The sequence below is a fragment of the Mytilus edulis genome, chromosome 4 (assembly GCF_963676685.1).
Source record: "Mytilus edulis chromosome 4, xbMytEdul2.2, whole genome shotgun sequence".
Classification (NCBI taxonomy): domain Eukaryota; kingdom Metazoa; phylum Mollusca; class Bivalvia; order Mytilida; family Mytilidae; genus Mytilus; species Mytilus edulis.
The window spans coordinates 38,952,660-38,972,609 of record NC_092347.1 but is presented as its reverse complement, the minus strand read 5'-3'; the positions used below and the strand labels follow the sequence as shown (position 1 = coordinate 38,972,609).

The following is a 19,950-nucleotide window of genomic DNA, read 5'->3' as shown; positions in this document are numbered from 1 at the left end:
GGATGTCTATATTTAGTTGAGGTGTTTTCCAATGTTAATCAGATTATCTTTAGCTCATTTTTATACAAAGACAATGATTATCAAAACAAAGGAAGGAACGTGTAAATTCATATTACAAAATATGTGTTTATAAGGAAAAAGGAAAGAAACATCAATGATACATCAAAACAAAAAATAATAATGGGTAATCATCAACAACTTAAAATAACATAAAAAGCCATCCATCATGGCAATAGTTTTTAAAAATCCCAATTGTACCTACTCGGCCATTCTTGCTATGCAGTACAATTACTTTCTTCGTGCAATCAGAAAGGCCGAGTAGATCGGATTGTAAAAATCTATGTTGCATACCTGCCAACTGTCATTATTTGGGGGGGATTTCCCCCATGAAAGCTCCCAAATGGAAATTTTGAAAGAGCAATTTTGTCCACAATCTTAACCAAAACAGTTAGTTTTATAAATCCTATAAGCTGTAAAAAGTATGAAAAAGCATAAAAACAACATTAAAGTGCATTTAAAGGCCCCCTTGAAGGTAATTTGGGATCACAAGAGTCCTCTTGCACATAAAACCCCCCATGGGCATTTTGAAAAGTTGGCAGGTATGATGTTGTAGTTTTAGTTTTTTTGCTATTTCCGAAATTTTTCAACATGAATGATTTCTCTTTAGTATTTATGATACCTTTGATAATCCAATAACTTAAAAATATCATTAATTGTTTTCAAAGTTTCTCATAAATAATTTCATAATGTCCTTTCACAAAATACACTGCTTCATTTAGGATTGCTTTGATCGATATAGATAATGTCTATATCATTCAAAGTAATCCTAAATTTTGAAACAGAGGTACAGCAGTCAGTCATACTGTTACCATTGAAACCAAAATAAGAACTGCTGGCTTGTAACAATCAAATATAATATCAACAAATAACCACATAATGACTTGTCTGCTGCTTCCGAAATCATTTGATTGATCTGGCTCCATTAATGGTTGATTGCTTATTATTCTTAAACTCTACTTTCAATGCCAAGGCTATTTAATTTCAATAACTCACAACCTCTGGTCTACTTAGAACTTGCAGCCCCCTAGGCCCCCATGAATGCTCAAAGCCTTTATATAAAGGTAAAGAATATCTTAATGAAAGCAAGTTACATAATTTTAGATCTTTAATGTCAGGCAAAATTAAACAAAACATCTTTAATATATTATTTTTATTACAGAAATGTAATCAGGTTATCAACACTTAAAGGTTGCACTTTGTATTAAAATACATCTGTTTCTCAAACCACGCCTCTTTTGGGGAGAGAATATTCATAGAAAATTAATTCTGTTTACATACTGGTTCCCAGCTCTGATCTGCAGGTTGCATCGCATAGAGACATAACTTGGGAAAGTTACCAGAAAATATGCATGTCAATAATTGTTTATAATGAAATCTATGGTAACCCTACAGTCGAGGTAGGGATAGTTAAGAAATTTAGTGTTAGTTTAAACTCTTAGAAGTTCAGCGCATATAAACGTTGAAAATATGCCACACAGCCCTATATTTTGACCTTTGAAAAAAATAGTAGTGCTTATGGACTTTCCATGCTTGGTTATGATTATTTTCAAAGCTTAATAGTAGAAGTGGTACAGTTTTAGCCGTAAAGGGAGTTCCTATGGGAACATGCATTGTCAATATTTACAGAAATGCAACCTAAAGAACCTCAGTTTTAACCTCAAATAAATAATCTTAATTACACACTTATATCTTGACACCTATTGTTAACACTTCACTCTAATCAATGAAAAAGATGAAAATCATGACTTGAAAGTCAGGCCTTAAAGCACTGCCTTTAAAACCCATGATGATAATATTAGACACTGGATTCATCAAATGTTTTGATATTTTATTGTTTTTCCAATTTCTTAAATTTTCCTTTGTCCTTTTTGTGTGATAATTTTAAATGTCAAGCTAACAGACTGAGTGTGAATTTTCTCAGTTGACATGGTTGAGGTGAGTTAGAATACAATGACATCATAAGCCAACGTCATTAATCTTCTCAAGGTTAATAGTAATAAACCAATTATCAATGGTCCTTGAATTCAAGGAAGTTTCTCTGCTACATCTCATCTCAGAGTTATTGCCCTTTGATGAGATTGTAGATGATAAACTCCTTCTTGTTCCAAAGCAATAGATAATCTAGAATCATCTGTATTTTTCTGCACAGTTTAATAAACATTTAAACAAATATTGTTGACCTACTACTTATTGCATTAGAAAAACAGTACAAAAAATAAAAACTTGAGGTTGACCAAGTAAACTTGAAATTGATATCAAGGTAAGATGACACCTACCAGACTGACATGTACACTTACTGATCATCCCATACACTAAATATAGTTAACCTAATGCTTACAGTATCGGAGGAACAGACGTTATTATATAACTTTAACCTTGATAACAGATCCATGAAAAGAGGCGGAGGTAAGGTGAACCCTGTCTGATGGACATGTAGACCTTACAAGGAACCCATATACACAATATAGTTACCCTATAACTGGCCATAATGTGAAATTCTCATGACAAAAAAAAATTACATGCAATCACTGAACCATGAAATGAGGACAAGGACAATGGACATATGACAGACGCAAAATAATGTATCTTTAAACAAGGTATGAAGCCTCTGTCAGGTTTTCTTCACTTTTCGTCACAGGTAAGACATAAAATTGGAGACCTTTCTTCTTTTCCTGATATTTTACATAAAAGTGCAAAAGCAGGTAAACAAGCATTCACTCTTAATTATCTACCCTGAATTTAAACAATACATTGCACTATGTCTAAAAAAATTCAACATATCAATTATAACTAATTGATTCATAAACAGGGCAATAGTTCCAATGCATCTGAAATAAATTCAAAACAAAATATAGTGTTTTAAACAAAATCATTTCCAATTGATGTAATTGATATTGAATACTACTTTTGTCTCTATTTTATTAAGAAGCATATACCATTATGGTCATTCATATACATTGTAGATACTCAGTTTTTGTTTAGTTTAGTTTGTGTACTTTTTTACTACAAAATACAACGGTCAAAAGTCCTTCTGAAAAGTTATACACATATGCAGTCAAACTTTCTATTAGAGAAAAGATGTGTTACACACAAAAAATGAAAATAATTGTTACTAGTGTAGTTATGCTGAACTCGAAAATACAAAATACAGCAGCAGTAAGATCACCAGACATGGAAATCTCAGACTGTCAGACATGCAAGGGTTAAGATTTCATTGTCTTGCATTCTTGGCAGTGTTTGACTTTGTTTTAACCTTCCAATTTTCAAATGGATGATCAAATATGTTGAAAACCTCATGAGTAGACACGTCATCTCATTTGAGCCTAAGATATATATACTTTTCTTCCATTGCAATGTCATGTGTATTCAAACAGGTAGGAACAAAACAAGAAGTATCTGTTCATAAAAAAGGAATTGGTTACATGTAGAATAATAAAGAAAGAGTCTGGCATTAATCATCTTCTTATTGCATTCTTATGTAACATGAGAACATGATTTGCATCTCATAATCTCTGGGATTTGAACTATGGACCTCTAGCACAATTAGCCATAGCTCTATCAACTAAACTAAAGGAAAAGGGCAGCTTATGAAGGGCAGTTATATGTCTACTAGGTAGTCAAGTGTCATTATCTAACATAGCAAGACTATGCATAACTGAGGGGATTAGTAATCAGAATTTTCAGTTTAAACTTTCTGTCTCATATTTGAGGGGGGATAGGACCTTTATCAGGACTCCTTGATCGGGTGTTTTTAAGCTCGGGAATTTCGGGAGTGACCCTTTCGGGATCCGGGAATTCTTTTGTTGAATTTCAGGATGTCGGGTCTAAATTCATTTAAATTTGGGACCTCAGGATTTCGTCTTTTTAAGCCTGGGATTTCAGGATCAGGACCCCTCCTACCCCCACCCCTACCCCTTCAAATTTGTTAATTGATATGACTTTGTTAAAATGATAAAAAATTAACTAATTCTCCTACCTGAATCTGCACTGAAATGTTATTAAATTCCAATCTTCTCTTCAATTCTTCCATCTTCAGTTATTTTCTTTATTCACCTCCAGATAAATTTAGAAAGTAGAAGTTAAATATAGATTAGGGGAAAACACCTCACTGGATAGTCTTTTATGCTCTTCAAACTGAAATGAAAGTTGGTGTTCTTTTATTAATGAGATGAATTATATACATGTACCATAACTAGATTTTGTCATATTCACTTTATATACAACTTCTATAAAAACAATGATGGTTTAAAGTCTTACACAAAATAAGAGAATGTACTCACTTTACGTATAACCTATGCATGTATATGATACTGTAAATTCAGAAATTATTGCGATATTTTTATTAATGCGAAAAATGTGACACAATTATAATCGTAATAATTTGAAATTTCTATACAAATTATAATTTATATAGGTATATTCTCAATATCGCAAAAATTAAAATCATTATTTAGTCTAAAATGACATAAACGCAATAATAAATGCAGGCAGTAATTGCTGAATTTACAGTATATGTATGAAGAGAATTGCAAAAAAACATGACCATTAAAATAAACAACTTTATTAAAGAATTCATCAATATTATATTTATAGTACATGTAGTAGAGTGAGTATGCAAACAGTATTTCCAAGTGAGTTTTAAAAGGTATTTTAAGTTATCTCTCATTCATCTAAGTGTCTAGAACTTTGCATTTTAGATTCCACCTAAAAAATATGTGTCCATTATGGGGACACAATGCCCCTTCCCTCCTTTGCACTTCCACTTTTACATTTTCATGTTTAGTGAACCAAAAAATCTTTGTCAAACAAACCCCTAAATTATGGCATATTAAACAGATCACTTTATATGGTACATATGTACTAAGTGTCATGTTGATTTAACATTAAACTACCTCAAACCAAAACTATAATGTGAACATCGACATCTGGGTCAAAAACATAATTTTGCATGTAAATTAAAAAACTACTTTCATAGGTTGTGCATAAAAAAAACTTATTTAGCCCAGTATTTACTAGATTACAAATTGAAGTGAAAACTAAATCTTATTCTGATGTTCCTTCAAAATATGTTACAAAAAGTTCTTCAAGAGCATTGAACTGATACATAAGCTCATCAAAGATATCAGGATTAAAACTTTGTTTGCCAGACATGTATTTTGTCTACAGAGGACTTATTAGTGATGCTCAAATCAAATAAATGGGGAATGTGTCCGTGGGACACAGATGATTTCCCCATTTGCATGTAATGTTGTAAAGGGACATAACTCATGAACTGTAAAAGAAAGGCTACCCAAATTTGTACTTGATCTTAGTTATGTGGTAAAAAGGATTAGGTGGAGAGTTGTCTCATTGGCACTCGTACCACATCTTCCTATATCTATTGAGCATAAGTTTCATTAGGTTTGATTGAGGCAGAGTAAAGTTAGAGAAAAGAAACGAAAAATTCAATATTTTTTTCATTTGGAAAGGCATATAACTCTAGAAAGGTAGTAGTGAGGCCACCTAAATTCAAATTTGATCAGTGTTTGTGGTAATGAGTATTGTGTATAAATTTCATAACATTTGGTTCAGGCAAATTAAAGTTAGAGAACAGAAACCAATATTTCAGCTTTTTTTTCCATTTGTAAAGGGGTATAACTGTAGAACAGTAAAAGTGACACCACCAAAATTCACCCTTGATCTGTGGTTTGTGGTAATAAGCATTGTGTTTAAGTTTCATAACATTTGGTTCAGGCAAACTAAAGTTAGGAAACTTAAACCAGTTTTGGTGATTTAAGGACATATGGACCTATAGACAGACAAGCATAAACTTAAAGCCCTCTCTTCTATGACAGGAGTATTTTAAGTGAATAGGCTAAATAAAGTACTGTAAACCAACTTATTTTCGCGACTTTCGCGAGTTGAAAAATAATGCGAATATTAATTGTCGCGAATATATAAAGCTTGAATCTATCCTTTTTAAAGTACATCAAGTAAATTAGAAAACCGCTAAGTGGACTAAAAAGGGTAAAACAAGAAGAAAAGGATCTGCGAAAATAAATTGGTTTACAGTGTGACGATACAGTGGAAAGCAGAAAATATGCAGAATTGAAATATCACTGATTCATTATATTTTCATGTTTCTGAGAGACTTGGTGCAGTTTCTAATAGATGTTCATAATAACCAACATAGTGGACTAAATATTTAGAAATGGCAACTTAAAGTGAGAGAAAAAAAATAATCATTTCCCACTTTTTACATTGACTGTGTGGACCTGTCCTTAATAATATGGAGTTTCTATTCAGTAACCTGAGAAGACCTCAACTGAATATTTAAATGTTTTTGCTAAATGAATAGAGATATCAATACAAGTACCTGATATGTAATGTTCGTTTACTTAAGACGCATTCTTCGTAAATCTCGAATTTAAATTTTGCAGGTGGGAGTAGGTGGGGGAGTTAAAGCTTTGAAAATCACATGCTCTCTAAAAAAATATTTACACATAATCGATATTTTGTTTTTATCTCTTCCAGAAAATTGCAACAATGTGTAAATTTCATTTTTGGCAGGTTAAACATGTGTCCTACAATAATTTTGTCTTGACCTTTTGTGTTCATGTTCGCTGTATGTTTGCCTGACTGTACACAGGATTTTGAAGTTTTAAATGAAAATTCTTTTATAATTTTTTTGTAACTATAATAATATAGAAACTCTTCAAGCCAAACACACCTTTTAATATAAGATATTTTTAAAATGACCTAGGGAAAGTTAATTACAGAAATATGTATTTCATTAATAAATGTATTTAAAACAAATTATAGCAACTAAAAAATTCTTCTAGTTGAGAATAAAAGCTAAAACATTTTTAAATAATATCAATTCTTTGATAATTGTCCTCCTACTGACATGACTGACTGAGGAGTTTTAAAATCAGAATATTTCATGGTGCGGCTTACCAATATATAAACTGTATTGTTGTGGTAAAACAGTTTAAAATACTAATCTGTTAAATATATTTATAATGCAAAGTTAATCCTTTTATTTTTTGCATATGTAAGCATTATATCAAAGATTCTGCAGACATGCACTAATGACATAAACATATATATGTATCAGGGGGTGGATTCTAAAATTTGCAAAGCAAGGGGTTTGTGTCCTCAGCTTGATAAAGAATATTTTGATAATTTTGCCTAAAAAAAGAATTTAAGTTTGAATTTGTTCATACTTTTCCAAAAAGAGATATATATTGTGATATGTAGGACTATAGTACTGAAAGAGCCCTTTATACCTAAAAACAGTGTTTGCAAAAGAATTTTTTTTCTAGAATATTTAAGAAATAATGTGAAAATTGTTAAAGTTATTGGTACTAACAGAAAAGTTGAGAGTTTAAAACATTTTTAGCAACATATCATTTTATTAAAATAAATTCAAAATTCTGTTTATATAATATAAATATATAATTTATTGATAGTTTAATGATCTTTCATTAATTCAACATTTGAAGCTTCAGCCAAAAAATCTGACTTTTATCAATTATAGCCAATATTCATATTTTATCCTTCTTTTCATGCATTATTGTTAGTTTGTATACTATAGACTAGTGTACATATAAATGCAAGTATGTACACAAAACAATATTTTAAACATGTCATTAAATCCTTTATTTTATTGCTTTTTAAAGTACATTTTGTTGTTTAAATTTTCGTTATCTTATTTGACCATGTCCAATTTACATGTACAAACAAATCAAAGACAATTTAAGGAATGTAACACTTTTTGATTATATTTTCACATGTGTTTTCATGCCCGATATAAATAATTTTATATTGAATTTATATTCCGTGGATATATATGCTATTTATATCTATTAATAGAAGACGCGTTAATGGAATTATGTACAGACTTGCAGATCTGTTCATTCATGACCATTTAACTACATTTAGCACCTTGTAAATAAACGTGTAAAGTCTTGTTTCATTTTCTCCCACGAAGTTCATTCGGAAATTGTCTTGTACATTCATTTCAAAGAAAAAATCAAAAACTATCCGAAAGATCACATGCAAAGTGAAACTAATTTTTTAACCTATGTTAAATACAATCAAAGTATTTTTAAAAATTCTAAAAGTTAAAAAAAAACGTTCGTCTTTTGAAATTTAAACATTTCAGGACATCGAAATTCATTATTTTACGAAAAAAATTATCCGATAATAGTATTAATCTATCGACCAATCAGAAAGATGTTGTGTAGAAATTTAACCAATCAAACCACAGCGGTTCATTTGAATTGGCCCGCAGAGAATTTCAATGGAAAACATCAGTATGCTATGAAAATAGGCAAGGAGTAACATTGATAAAAGTTGCAGTTTTTTCATAGCTAGTGCACAAAATATTATACGCTTAACAAGATAAAATGGCTTTGACTACAAGAGCACAATCGGTAAGTTATAATTGGTCTTATTTATGCATTTTCGCGTTTGAAACGTATCGTCCAAATGCTGCGAAACGAACTCGGACATGTTTTGACGACCCAAGTAAAGGTATATTTATTTTATGAAACTGATATTATTTCAAGTAACTTAAAGAAAAGCATTTATTAGAACATCATTCTGCAAATATTCGAATGTTTTTTGAGCTCAGGTACTATGAAATGTGTCTAAAATTTACAAATTAGACGAAAAATATTCGTTTCCGTCACGGTTGGCAGGAATAAACTTGTCCATGACATTTTGTCTTCTATATATAATAAACCAGTCAGGACCATTGTGTTTTGTTTATCTTGTTTATTTTCTGCTCATTATTTGTTATAAATTGCCGGTTTTCATGCACCACGTGCATGTTCAAAATTTATTCTTTCATCATTCATGAAAAGGAGTTCATGTTGACCTCCCCCTTTTTTATACAAAAATTTGTTTGCAACTTCATTGTTTGACCTAAACTTTTATTTGACTGATCAAATCACAAATAGCTTATCTAGACTGATTGGACTCAAAATCTTCACTTTATAAGGCCTTGAAAATAATTTTCTGCTACATGTGTCATATGCACTTGATTCAACCAAATTAAATTTGACTTTCATTGTTTTAACACCTAGTATGCTAACAGAAAGTTGTCAATTTTCTGTATTATAAGATGGTGTGAAATCTACATTGTACATGTTCCTTTTTAAAAATAATGAATTAACCCTTGATAAATTTCCGAATATTTACCAGGTACATTTTACTTAGTCTAACTAATTGTGATGTCTTGGAAGGCTATTTTAAATTTTTGCTTTGACGCCTTCCTGTCCACATTTGGCGTCAAAGAAAAAAAATATAATAGCCTTTTAAGATGTCATAATCATTTGGACTACCAGGTACTCTAAACACAAACAAAGACTGGGCTATTTAGTTCTATAGATAAAGAGCTAAATGTTCATGACAAAAGGGACGTATAGTGATCACTATTGCCTGAGGGAGTTCAACTCGGGTGACAGATTTATAGTAAAAGCAGCATACAGCCTAAGAAAAATCTGAAAACAAACAAGATTTATATTACCCCAAGGTCATGAACTATGACTTGTTATATTCATGTCCTATGTTCTTCTGTCTATGTGGATTTGTAATTGCTTGTTGAACAGTATAATTAAAATTTTGAATGAAATGCGTTTCAGCTTGCATTATACATGTATTTAATGGTAGCAATATTTTTTAAGGAACAGTTATTTGTCTTTCATGTATGTCATCATCATTCCAGGCAAACATCATGAGTCAAACTCACAAGATGCCACTTAACAGAGAGAATCCAGATACTGCATTATTAGCCAAAACAATGGCAGGGAGACCTACCTCACAGACGGGCCAAAGATCAGCTCTTGGCGACATTGGAAACAAGGTCAAAGCAATATCAATTGACCCCAACAGAAAACCTGCCGCAATCAAAAAAGAAATAATCCAGCCTGCTGACAAATTAAAGGTGCTAAACAAAAACAAAGGAACTACGTCACTCAAATCTCTAGTCGAAACAGTTTCTGTAAGTATTATTTGGGTACATTAAGTAGTACAAATAACATTCGTCATTATAAAATTATGTGTTCAAATACAAATGAAATGACAAATGGACAAAAAAGATGACCATATGTATAGCTGTAATTGTAAATGCAGAGTATTATTCTTATTATTAGATATATTAGTTTAGGTAGTACTGTACATAAAAAAAATCAGAAATAAAAAACTCTGAAGAAAAAAGCAACATAATAAAAAAAAAAACAGGATGTGGGTGCTCATCCATGACAGGAAATCAGAACATTCACATAAAAAACACTCAAAGTACTTGTCAACTGTTCTTCAACTCAAAGCTGGCGACAAAGATTATTTGAACTTCCATCAGTTCAACAAAGTTTTCATATTTGCCTGTAATATGAACTACAGTTTAAATAATTCAAATTAAAAAAAAATATCTTACATTTTCACCTTTATTTTACAGAACAATGATGTACAGTTAGAACAGATCAGTCAATTTTCGAAACCCGTTTCCAGTGCCAGACCTCCTTCTATATCAGTTCCAGAATGTATGGACATCAGTGCCAATAAGGAAGAAGCTTTCTCAAAAGCCCTCTCGAGAGTGGAAGACATTGATGTCAATGACAAAGACAACCCACAACTTGTCAGTGAATATGTCAATGAGATCTATGACTATATGAGAGAATTGGAGGTATGCAAACAGTGATTTTCCTGGTGTTTAGGGGAAGGGTCCTGGGGCCCATGCAATTGTGAAAAATATGATTGGTCTTTATGATGCGGGGACACAGCATTAGACGTGTACGCCTCGCTAGGGGGGTTTGGGGGCATGCCCCCCCAAGAAAATTTTGAAAATTAGGTGCAAAATCCTGCATTCTGAGAAGGATTAACTGCATGAATTGCCTACAAAATAAGCTATCTTTTTAAGGAAAAGGATTAAAAATAAAAGTTGAATGTGTCTGAGGACACATTTGCATGCACTCAAGCTTTGTAACTTTACTCTTGAAAGGTAAAATTCAACCTATCCCTTCTGATTCTATTTATAATGATGAGAATCTATAGAAATTCTAAAAAGACACATTTGAAATCTGAAGCATTTATTTTTTAGTTTTATTTGAAATTCCAAGTTTTCCTTCATGTTTTTTTTTAAATATGTCAACTAGTTGTTCCAGTTCTGTATCTGAGAGTCGGTCTTTTCCTTCTTTCACTTGTTTCATCAGAAGGAAGTAGAAACGACTTTTTGCTTCCAGCTTCCGGCATTTACTACCGTCCGCCGCCTTTAGCTTCTTTGTGTAATATTTGGAATTATGAGACATGATCTACGTTCATTTTGTTTACATTATGTCTCATTTTTTTGCTTTGTCATTGAATTATTCATTTGGATGTTTCAAGCGCAAACGTGACCAGAATATCGTAGATTGCAATGCAATCCAAAAAAGATTGCAAACCAATCATCGTCTTAAGTGAACGATAATGATAACTCCCGAAATACCCCGAACGCTCATTTATTTGTCAATAAAATAATACACGATACGGAGATACGACAATAACAAAATCTCGCGACGATGTCCATATACGATTGGGAATTTAAGAGCTGAAAATTGGGAAAAAAAGAGCATATTTCTCTTTGGGAATGGGGCCGAAATTCGGCCCCAAAATGAGGGTTGGAAAATCACTGGCAAACCATTGTAATTTAAAATTAATGATGTAATGGAAATATTTATGACTTGTTTCACACTTTTTTAAATTAAGACAAAAAGGATGGGAGATGTTCTTCCCTAGCAATATATTAAGCAATTCCAGTGTTCCACAATATCTCTGGTCTATTTGTCGAGGAAAACTGTGTATATAAAGTGAAATATCCAATATGATAGATGAATATGTCCAATGTTTTAGAATTATGATCGCCTGATTCAAGGCAGATACAAAAAAACACTTTTATAATCTTCTTTAATTTACTAAATAATTTGAGAAAAGGGGGTAATTTCTTCAGAAAGGTATATTTTCAAGTCTAGTTATGTTGCACTGTAGATTGTATCATATAAAATGTTGGAAATACAAATTGATGGAACATTTTGATAGTCTCATCATAAATTGTAGTGTATAAACGTTTTTCTCTTTTTGCAATTTTAGGACAAATATCCAGTGAAAACTGGGTTTTTAGAAGGACAAGAAATTACTGGCAAAATGAGATCCATATTAATAGACTGGTTATGTCAAGTACACCACAGATTTCACTTACTGCAGGAAACACTCTACCTTACAGTAGCCATTATAGACAGATTTTTACAGGTAATTATTTTGGAACTTACAACAAGGGTTTTATTTATTTATGCCCATCAGTTTGAATGCTTCACACAATACTCATGTACAATGTATTAGAGAGATGTAGTATAAAAATAAGCTAACAAAAGAACTGAAATTGAAAAGATGCAAAAAAAAAATAACATGCTGCTTTTCCTTTATATGATGAAACAATGATTTTTCATTATTTTTGTCTTTTCAAATTAAGTATTTCACTTGATGAGAGATTTAAAAAGATAGTTTTGATATTGGTTCAACATCCTTTTTTTTTTTAACAAAATGATGGTTGTAATGAGAAGTAGAGGGAGACCTTAAATTATATTCAAGGCATTGGATGATTTGGATATCCCTTCCTTAAAAAATAAATTGTATAATTGCAATACAAAAAATTTAAAAAAAAAAAAACTTTTTTTCTTATTTCAGGAACATCCGGTATCTAGAAATAAATTACAATTAGTTGGTGTAACATCAATGTTAATAGCATCCAAATATGAAGAAATGTATGCACCTGAAGTTGCTGACTTTGTATATATAACAGACAATGCTTATACTAAGAAAGAGATTCGTGACATGGAAGCAATTATATTACGTGCTTTAGACTTTAGTGTGGGAAAACCTCTTTGTTTACATTTCTTGAGGAGGAATTCTAAAGCTGGACAGGTAAACACAATATTTTTAAATCTCCTTTTGAAATATTTTGTAAGAAGTAAAAAAATATGTGTATGATTATTCATCAATCATTTTCTTCTAATGCAATTTTGCTTCAGAAAAGGATAGTGGGTATCACAAGCACTTTTTCAAACTACACTGAAATTTGTAAAACTAAGCATGTGTAAAAACTATCTATCTTGCATAAATTAGACTAGATTCTATTGATTTGTTGAGCAATTTGGAAAAAACAGAAAAACTCTTTACTACAATTAAGTTTGACATTGAACTTTTTAAGTCACAACATAAAGAAAACTAATGTTATTATTTCAATTATAAATAGGGTAATTACATTTGATATTGATTACAGGTTGATGCAAACAAACATACCCTTGCCAAATATCTAATGGAATTGACCATTATTGAGTATGACATGGTGCAGGTGTATCCGTCCGAAATAGCATCATCAGCCTTGTGTTTAGCTAACAGATTACTTGATGGAAGTAAATGGGTAAGTTTAATTAAATTCATAAATATATGACAAAATATTTTCAGAAATAACTTTTTAAAATGTAAATTTAAGGTGGCTCATGGGTACAAAAATTTTAGCAAAAAATTAAACCTTTATTTTTTCATTACAAATTTTATTTATTACACTATTAGTTGTTACTTTATGATATGGTACAAAAAAAAACCCAAAAAAATTATTTGGTTTGGCCCCAGATGACTTTAAAAATTGAAAAAGCTCCAAATTATCTCCCTTTGGTGCAAAAATGCCATTTTTTGGCCTTAAATTTGAAATATCTTTTTTAACTCATCGGTGACCTATATTTTTTATTATTGTTTTCAAATAAGCTGTACATAAACTAAAAAATTGTAAAATTTAAGCGATTTCTTATATTAGGTTATTTTTTTATTTCGATATTTCCTCTTTTTCTCCTATTAGTTCAACAGAAAAAAAGGACATTAACAAAAATGTATGCTTCTTCTAGAGGCAGATTTTAGCTTAAATGAACGGTGACCCCATTTTTTTATTTCATTTTTCTTTTAAGTATATTATAAAGTTCATTTATGAAAAAATATAGCGAAATCCTATATTAGAAAAAAAAAATCATTTATACCCAGGAGCCCCCTTAATTGGTGGTTCAAATATATAAGAAAAGAAGGTTATGTGCCTGGTATCCATCCATGACACAAATCAGTATGTGCAGAGCTAAGGAACTCTGCATTTATTGCTGTTTTTATATCAGTCTGTGAGGCCCTGGCATCACTGCAAGTAAGCAGAGTTTTAAGTGGAATACTTCCCAAACTGTCAGATGATTGTGTCACATTGTTCATGCTTATTTTATGCTAAACTTCTATAGAAACATACAATTTACAAGCTTAAGAAAAGAAAAAAAAAGTATCGCTTTAAAAAAGAATGTAACCACTTCTGTGATAATCAAAAAATGTTCCATGTTCATAAACAAAGGAGTAGCAAATACAATTTATACATGCCAAAAATAACTTGATCATTGTTGAACATTAACCATGTTAACTGATGGTGAAAAAATAAATTAAATTTTGTTATAACAATTATTGTCAAGAGTTGCACTAATAAATAAATTTCCCCATTTCAGAATGACACATTAGCTCATTATAGTAGTTATGAAGAAACAGAATTAGTCCACACAATGCAAAAATTAGCCAGTCTAGTCGTAAAAGCAGAAAACAGTAAACTCACAGTAAGTTTTTTAGCAGCTGCATAAACAAATAATGTTGACTTGTAAAATAATGGTAAACTGACTGGTCTTTCAAACTCTTGTCATCAAACTGCAATGCAATTGTACCTGCTAATACTTGGCTTTCAGAACCCAAGATTTTGTCTTTTAGTGAATTGTTTTCGCAATATATGTGAAGGATTTAATTTTGTTTGAAAATGTAAATAGATATTGGAAAATTTTCTGAAATTGTAATTCAACTGACTTACATATTTGAGGTTGGCTAATCAAAAGATGTGTGACTTCCTGTTATTATGAAGGAGTTGATATGTAAACTAAATATTCTTTATTACAAACTAAAAGTTCATTTAAGATCTAAGTTTGAGTGAAAGCTTGAGTTGCATAAATTCTGTAGAATAACCCTATTATTGGAATGAAACAAATATGTAGGCAAAGATTATATAAAGAACAAAAGTTTATTTTGTCTGTGTATGAGTTAATTGTTTGTGACATCTTTTAAAATGTAAACTTTTTCAATTCTGCAATGTTGACCAATAAAAATTAAATATCACAGATTATTTATTGAAAAGTTTATTATACATATATTGATTACATATTAACTCCTTCCACTATATATAAATAAATAATAATAAATCTTGAATTCTATTTCAGGCTGTAAAAACAAAATATTCCAGTTCCAAATTCATGAAAATTAGCACCATTCCAGAATTAAAATCTCAACAGATCAAAGATCTTGCAGCAGCAGCAGCTTTACAGAATGTTTCGTGATCAAAATGAACAATTGTTTTTAAATGGTGGCACTGTGTGTGAATGAGAGCATGAGTGAATGCACGTCCTAACTTATTGCCTTCAAAAAGGAATGTGGTGTTTGGTTGTGGTAATGAATGTGAGCGAGAGACGACTACAAGATGTGTCGATATGTGACCCAAATCATGCTCCTGTGATTTTTAAAATATAGCAATTCTAGAACTATCTCGATTTTAAATAGAAGCCCAATTGTATGTTATGTCAAAAATGGATCATGAAGTTTAAGGTTTAATTTTTATCTTTTTTATTTTTTATTATTATACATACTATAGGAATTTATAGACTTTGTACATGGGGTTTATTATCGGAAAGGAACTCATTATCATGAAATGAAGAATTTTTTTGAAAGTGTTTTCGAGTTTGAACTAACCTACCATGACATATTTTTTATCATTCATCAAAGGTAATAGAACTCTTGGTTGTTTCGTTGACATTACCAGAATTTTATCTTTTTAAGTTTTTAATTTTTTGAGGTTAGAATTTATTATAGTGTAGTTGAGGGTAATTTTATATAAGTCACCTAACATTAATCCATGGGGGTCATAAACAATATCGGGTAATCATTTCAATATTCACAAAACAGGATTTAAAATGTTTTTCTTTATAAAGGGTTAAATTATTTATCAAAAAAATCTTGGAAAGCAAATATTTATTCTGTCATCCAACAAAAAAAAAAATTATTTTGGAATAAACAAATTGCTTAAAATAATTTTAGGGAGGGTGGTTCTTTATTTTACCTTAGTTCCAAAGAATTTGCTAGACATCGTGATATTTAGGTTTAAATATAAATTGATATTAGGGAATTGCTTTAACCCTTTCGCCGATGAGTCCCGGTTTACCGGGATTCACACTTCAGACAGCTGACGATCAGTCCCGTTTTACCGGGATCGGAATACCTCTTTTATATTTCCCGCTCAAAACAGTGCAAACATGAGTTATCTTTCTTTGATGAATACCCGGATGAAAGTGTAAACATTGGCGCTTCCGTTTGTTGAAAACCGTGTCAAAATCAGACGAAATTTACGGAATTTACAAGAATTTGAAATGAGGGAACATTTTTTTTGAAAGAATATGGAAGAATTGAAGCCAAACTAGTATACTTTTTTTACATAAAATGTCGTTTTATGTACAAAACACGTGGAATGGACATCGTTCAGTGCGAGGAATTTGTACAGCCTCATAAAAATTTTCAAAATTATGCCGTTTTGGGTTAAAAAATTACGATTTGGGGTCTTAGAGCAGAATTTTGAGAATTTCACCTAGATAATGCCGAAAATTTGAAAATTTGAATATTTTATGAAGAATAAATTATCAAACCATGAACAAAACTGTGAACATGATGTTAGTGAATGAAATAAATACACAAATAACTACAAACAAGTTTTTATTGACATTTATTATGAAGATCTCCCACTTGAGTAATAGTAGCCAGGGAAGCCATCGTCTCAGAGTAGCTTCTGTCTGGGCAGCAATCGGTGAAAGGGTTAAAGAAGTCTTTCATATTCTTGTCGTCATCTGGGGTTGCATTTATTACATGTGTAGTAATGTTTTTAATTATGTATTTGTCTCATGTATTTATGTATATAAAATATTTTGTAATAAATCAAGTCTTTAGTTTTTTTGGTCATCAAAAAGTTGAGACACAACTGAAAGAAATGTTCAATAAATACATAGATGTAAGAAGATGTGGTATGAGTGCCAATGAGACAACTTTCCATCCAAGTCGCAATCTGTAAAAGTAAACCATTATAGGTCAAAGAACGGTTTTCAACACCTTGGCTCACTGACAGCAAGCTAAGTCCAGTGTAAAACCATTCAAACATGCATGTAATCCAGTGAAGACAACTTACAATAGGTGTCTAATTATGTTGAATGTCAATGTGTGCAGATGTTTTTTAAGGCTAAAAGCTAAACATGGTTTGATTTTTTTCAGTGCCTTATTTGGGGACTACTTTTTAATTGAAACCCTCACAATAGGTGCACATAGTAAATTTTAAGTATTACCTCATTCTTTTTCTGAGGTTATGAGATTTATATTGATGCTTCTTTGGAGATTGTTGATTGTATCGGAAAACTCGTCTGTTTTAAGACTGACTTTGATACATTGGTTTATGCTTGGTGCATCTCCTTTGACAGCGAATCTTTTTAATATACTGGTATATTCAATTGGAATAGTACAAAAGTTCTTGTTTGGTTCAAATCAGTTTTGTTGGCAAAATACACATCTGATGAAAGTTCATCTTCCAACTGTTATAAGATCCATAACCCATCAGTTGGTTGGCTACCCTATGTTTCTATAGGTGTGTCAGACTTGAACACTAGTTAATTCAGTATTGTCACATTTTATTGTTCAACTGTTTTCAGGAGGTCAAATAAGTTTAATAATGAATTTGTGAATGCAGAATGCAATTCTTTTCAAATTTCAAATGCTTTTCAAATATGTTATTGATTCCAAGTTCAACATTGTTGAAATTTGTTTTGTTTGTGACACGGGTCTCAGAATGAAATACTAGTACAATCTGGCAACTGCTGTAACTATACCTGGTTGCTTCAAACCTTGTAACAGTATCCAGATCCCTTATGTTAGTTTCTGTCATATGGGTCAATACACCTCAACTTGAACACAAAAGTTGTGCTAAAGAAAAATCTCTATTGATATTGTACATGCTACTATTTGTAAAAAGTGACTCAGCTTCCCATTTGTGTTTATTTGAAAAGGACTATAGAATAAAGAGATAAAAACTATGGGAGTTATTATATGTATGCATAGAAATAAATTTTCAAAGGGATTTTTTTTACAACTGGGAGCCGCGTCATGAATGAATTTTCAGGGGTGTTCTAATTTACATAATGAATCTCATTTGTACCCCAAGATTTTAACCACACATATTACGGATTACAAATGTGTCGAGGTTTCTGATTGGATAACAACACAGAGATGTCGGTATATATTCAGGAAACTGCTGGGGTATATACGTTTTTATCCCCAATTCGAACCTCAAAAATGTCATCATAACACGGGTTACTATGTGACGTAGTCATAAGCTATCAAACTGTCAGAGGTTCACAGAGGGAAAATAATGCCAGTCAATAATACATTTTTGATACAAAATCACGCAATTAACACTTTTAATACTTTAATTTGATGTTAAAAGTGTTATTATAAATTATTACATACACGATAAAATTATGTTCACAGCAAATTAGAAAATCCTTCACGTATGCCGAACATATCGGGTTGGGTTTTTCAATATATATGTGTTGTCAACAAATACCTGCACTGGAAAATAACATTAAGTCAGGGTTAATCCGTAATATATGTGTAATTCAGGTCTCAGAAAGGGTATATACTGTGACATTCCCGGCTTAGGGCTTATATCCCCTTTGCCTTCAGCTCAGGGGATATAAACTCTAAGCCGGGAATTTCACAGTATATACCCTGTCTGAGACCTGAATAACATATAATATGACTCTCCCTTTAAAAAGTAAAATCACAAAAATACTGAACTCGGAGGAGAATCCAATCTGAAAGTCCATAATCGCATGGCAAATTAAATGACAAAACACATTAAAAACGAATGGACAAGAACTATCATATTCCTGACTTGGTACAGGCATTTTCAAATGTAGAAAATGGTGGATTAAACCTGGTTTAAAAGTGCTAAACCTTTCACTTTGATGACAGTCTCATCAAATTTTGTTATATTTACAATGATGCATGAACTAAACAAGACATAATAAATAAAATAGTCAAAATATGGGTACAGCATTGTGTAACTATCTTGAAACGAACAATTTAACAGAACACAAACAAGAATGTGTCCAAAGTACACGGATGCCCCACTCGCACTATCCTTTACCATGTTCCATGGACCGTGAAATTGGGTACCGGTAATAATCTAATTTGACATTAAAATTAGAAAGATTATACTATAGGGAACATATGTACTAAGTTTAAAGTTGATTGGACTTCAATTTTATCAAAAACTACCTTGACCAAAAACTTTAACCTGAAACTCCCACTTTCATTTTCTATGTTCAGTGGACCGTGAAATTGGGGTCAAAAGTCTAATTTGGCTTTAAAATTAAAATGATCATATCATAAGCAACAAGTTTACTAAGTTTCAAGTTGATTGGACCTCAGCTTCATCAAAAACTACCTTGACCAAAAACTTTAACCTGAAACTCCCACTTTCATTTTCTATGTTCAGTGGACCGTGAAATTGGGGTCAAAAGTCTAATTTGGCTTAAAATTAGAAAGATCATATCATAAGCAACAAGTGTACTCAGTTTCAAGTTGATTGGACTTCAGTTTCATCAAAAACTACCTTGACCAAAAACTTTAACCTGAAACTCCCACTTTCATTTTCTATGTTCAGTGGACTGTGAAATTGGGGTCAAAAGTCTAATTTGGCTTTAAAATTAAAAAGATCAT

The 19,950-nt window shown here is 31.3% G+C and overlaps 2 protein-coding genes across 2 annotated transcripts in view; one reads left to right on the top strand and one right to left on the bottom strand.

The window, feature by feature from the left end:
• Nucleotides 1-8,120, bottom strand: part of LOC139521857 (focadhesin-like) — a 283,557-nt gene extending 275,437 nt beyond the window's left edge. The window contains exons 1-2 of the mRNA XM_071315518.1: nt 7,987-8,120; nt 4,037-4,194 (exon numbers count right to left, since the gene is read on the bottom strand). Of these exons, the coding sequence (XP_071171619.1) occupies nt 4,037-4,090 (54 nt within the window). The 5' untranslated portion in view covers nt 4,091-4,194; nt 7,987-8,120. The remainder of the gene's footprint in view (nt 1-4,036; nt 4,195-7,986) is intronic.
• Nucleotides 8,121-8,298: 178 nt separating this feature from the next.
• Nucleotides 8,299-17,118, top strand: LOC139521858 (G2/mitotic-specific cyclin-B-like). The gene is made up of 9 exons (XM_071315519.1): nt 8,299-8,477; nt 9,773-10,048; nt 10,502-10,729; nt 12,169-12,327; nt 12,763-12,999; nt 13,358-13,498; nt 14,607-14,711; nt 15,360-16,320; nt 16,998-17,118. The coding sequence occupies exons 1-8, from the start codon at nt 8,451-8,453 to the stop codon at nt 15,474-15,476; spliced, it is 1,290 nt and encodes a 429-aa protein (XP_071171620.1). The 5' UTR covers nt 8,299-8,450; the 3' UTR covers nt 15,477-16,320; nt 16,998-17,118.
• Nucleotides 17,119-19,950: the final 2,832 nt, after the last annotated feature.

What these genes read in the sequence shown, in the direction of transcription:
- LOC139521858 (XM_071315519.1), top strand. Translation starts at nt 8,451, where the DNA reads ATGGCTTTGACTACAAGAGCACAATCG. An exon ending in TGACTACAAGAGCACAATCG is followed by an intron (nt 8,478 to 9,772) that starts GTAAGTTATAAT and finishes TCATCATTCCAG; the next exon opens with GCAAACATCATGAGTCAAAC. An exon ending in CAGAAAACAGTAAACTCACA is followed by an intron (nt 14,712 to 15,359) that starts GTAAGTTTTTTA and finishes ATTCTATTTCAG; the next exon opens with GCTGTAAAAACAAAATATTC.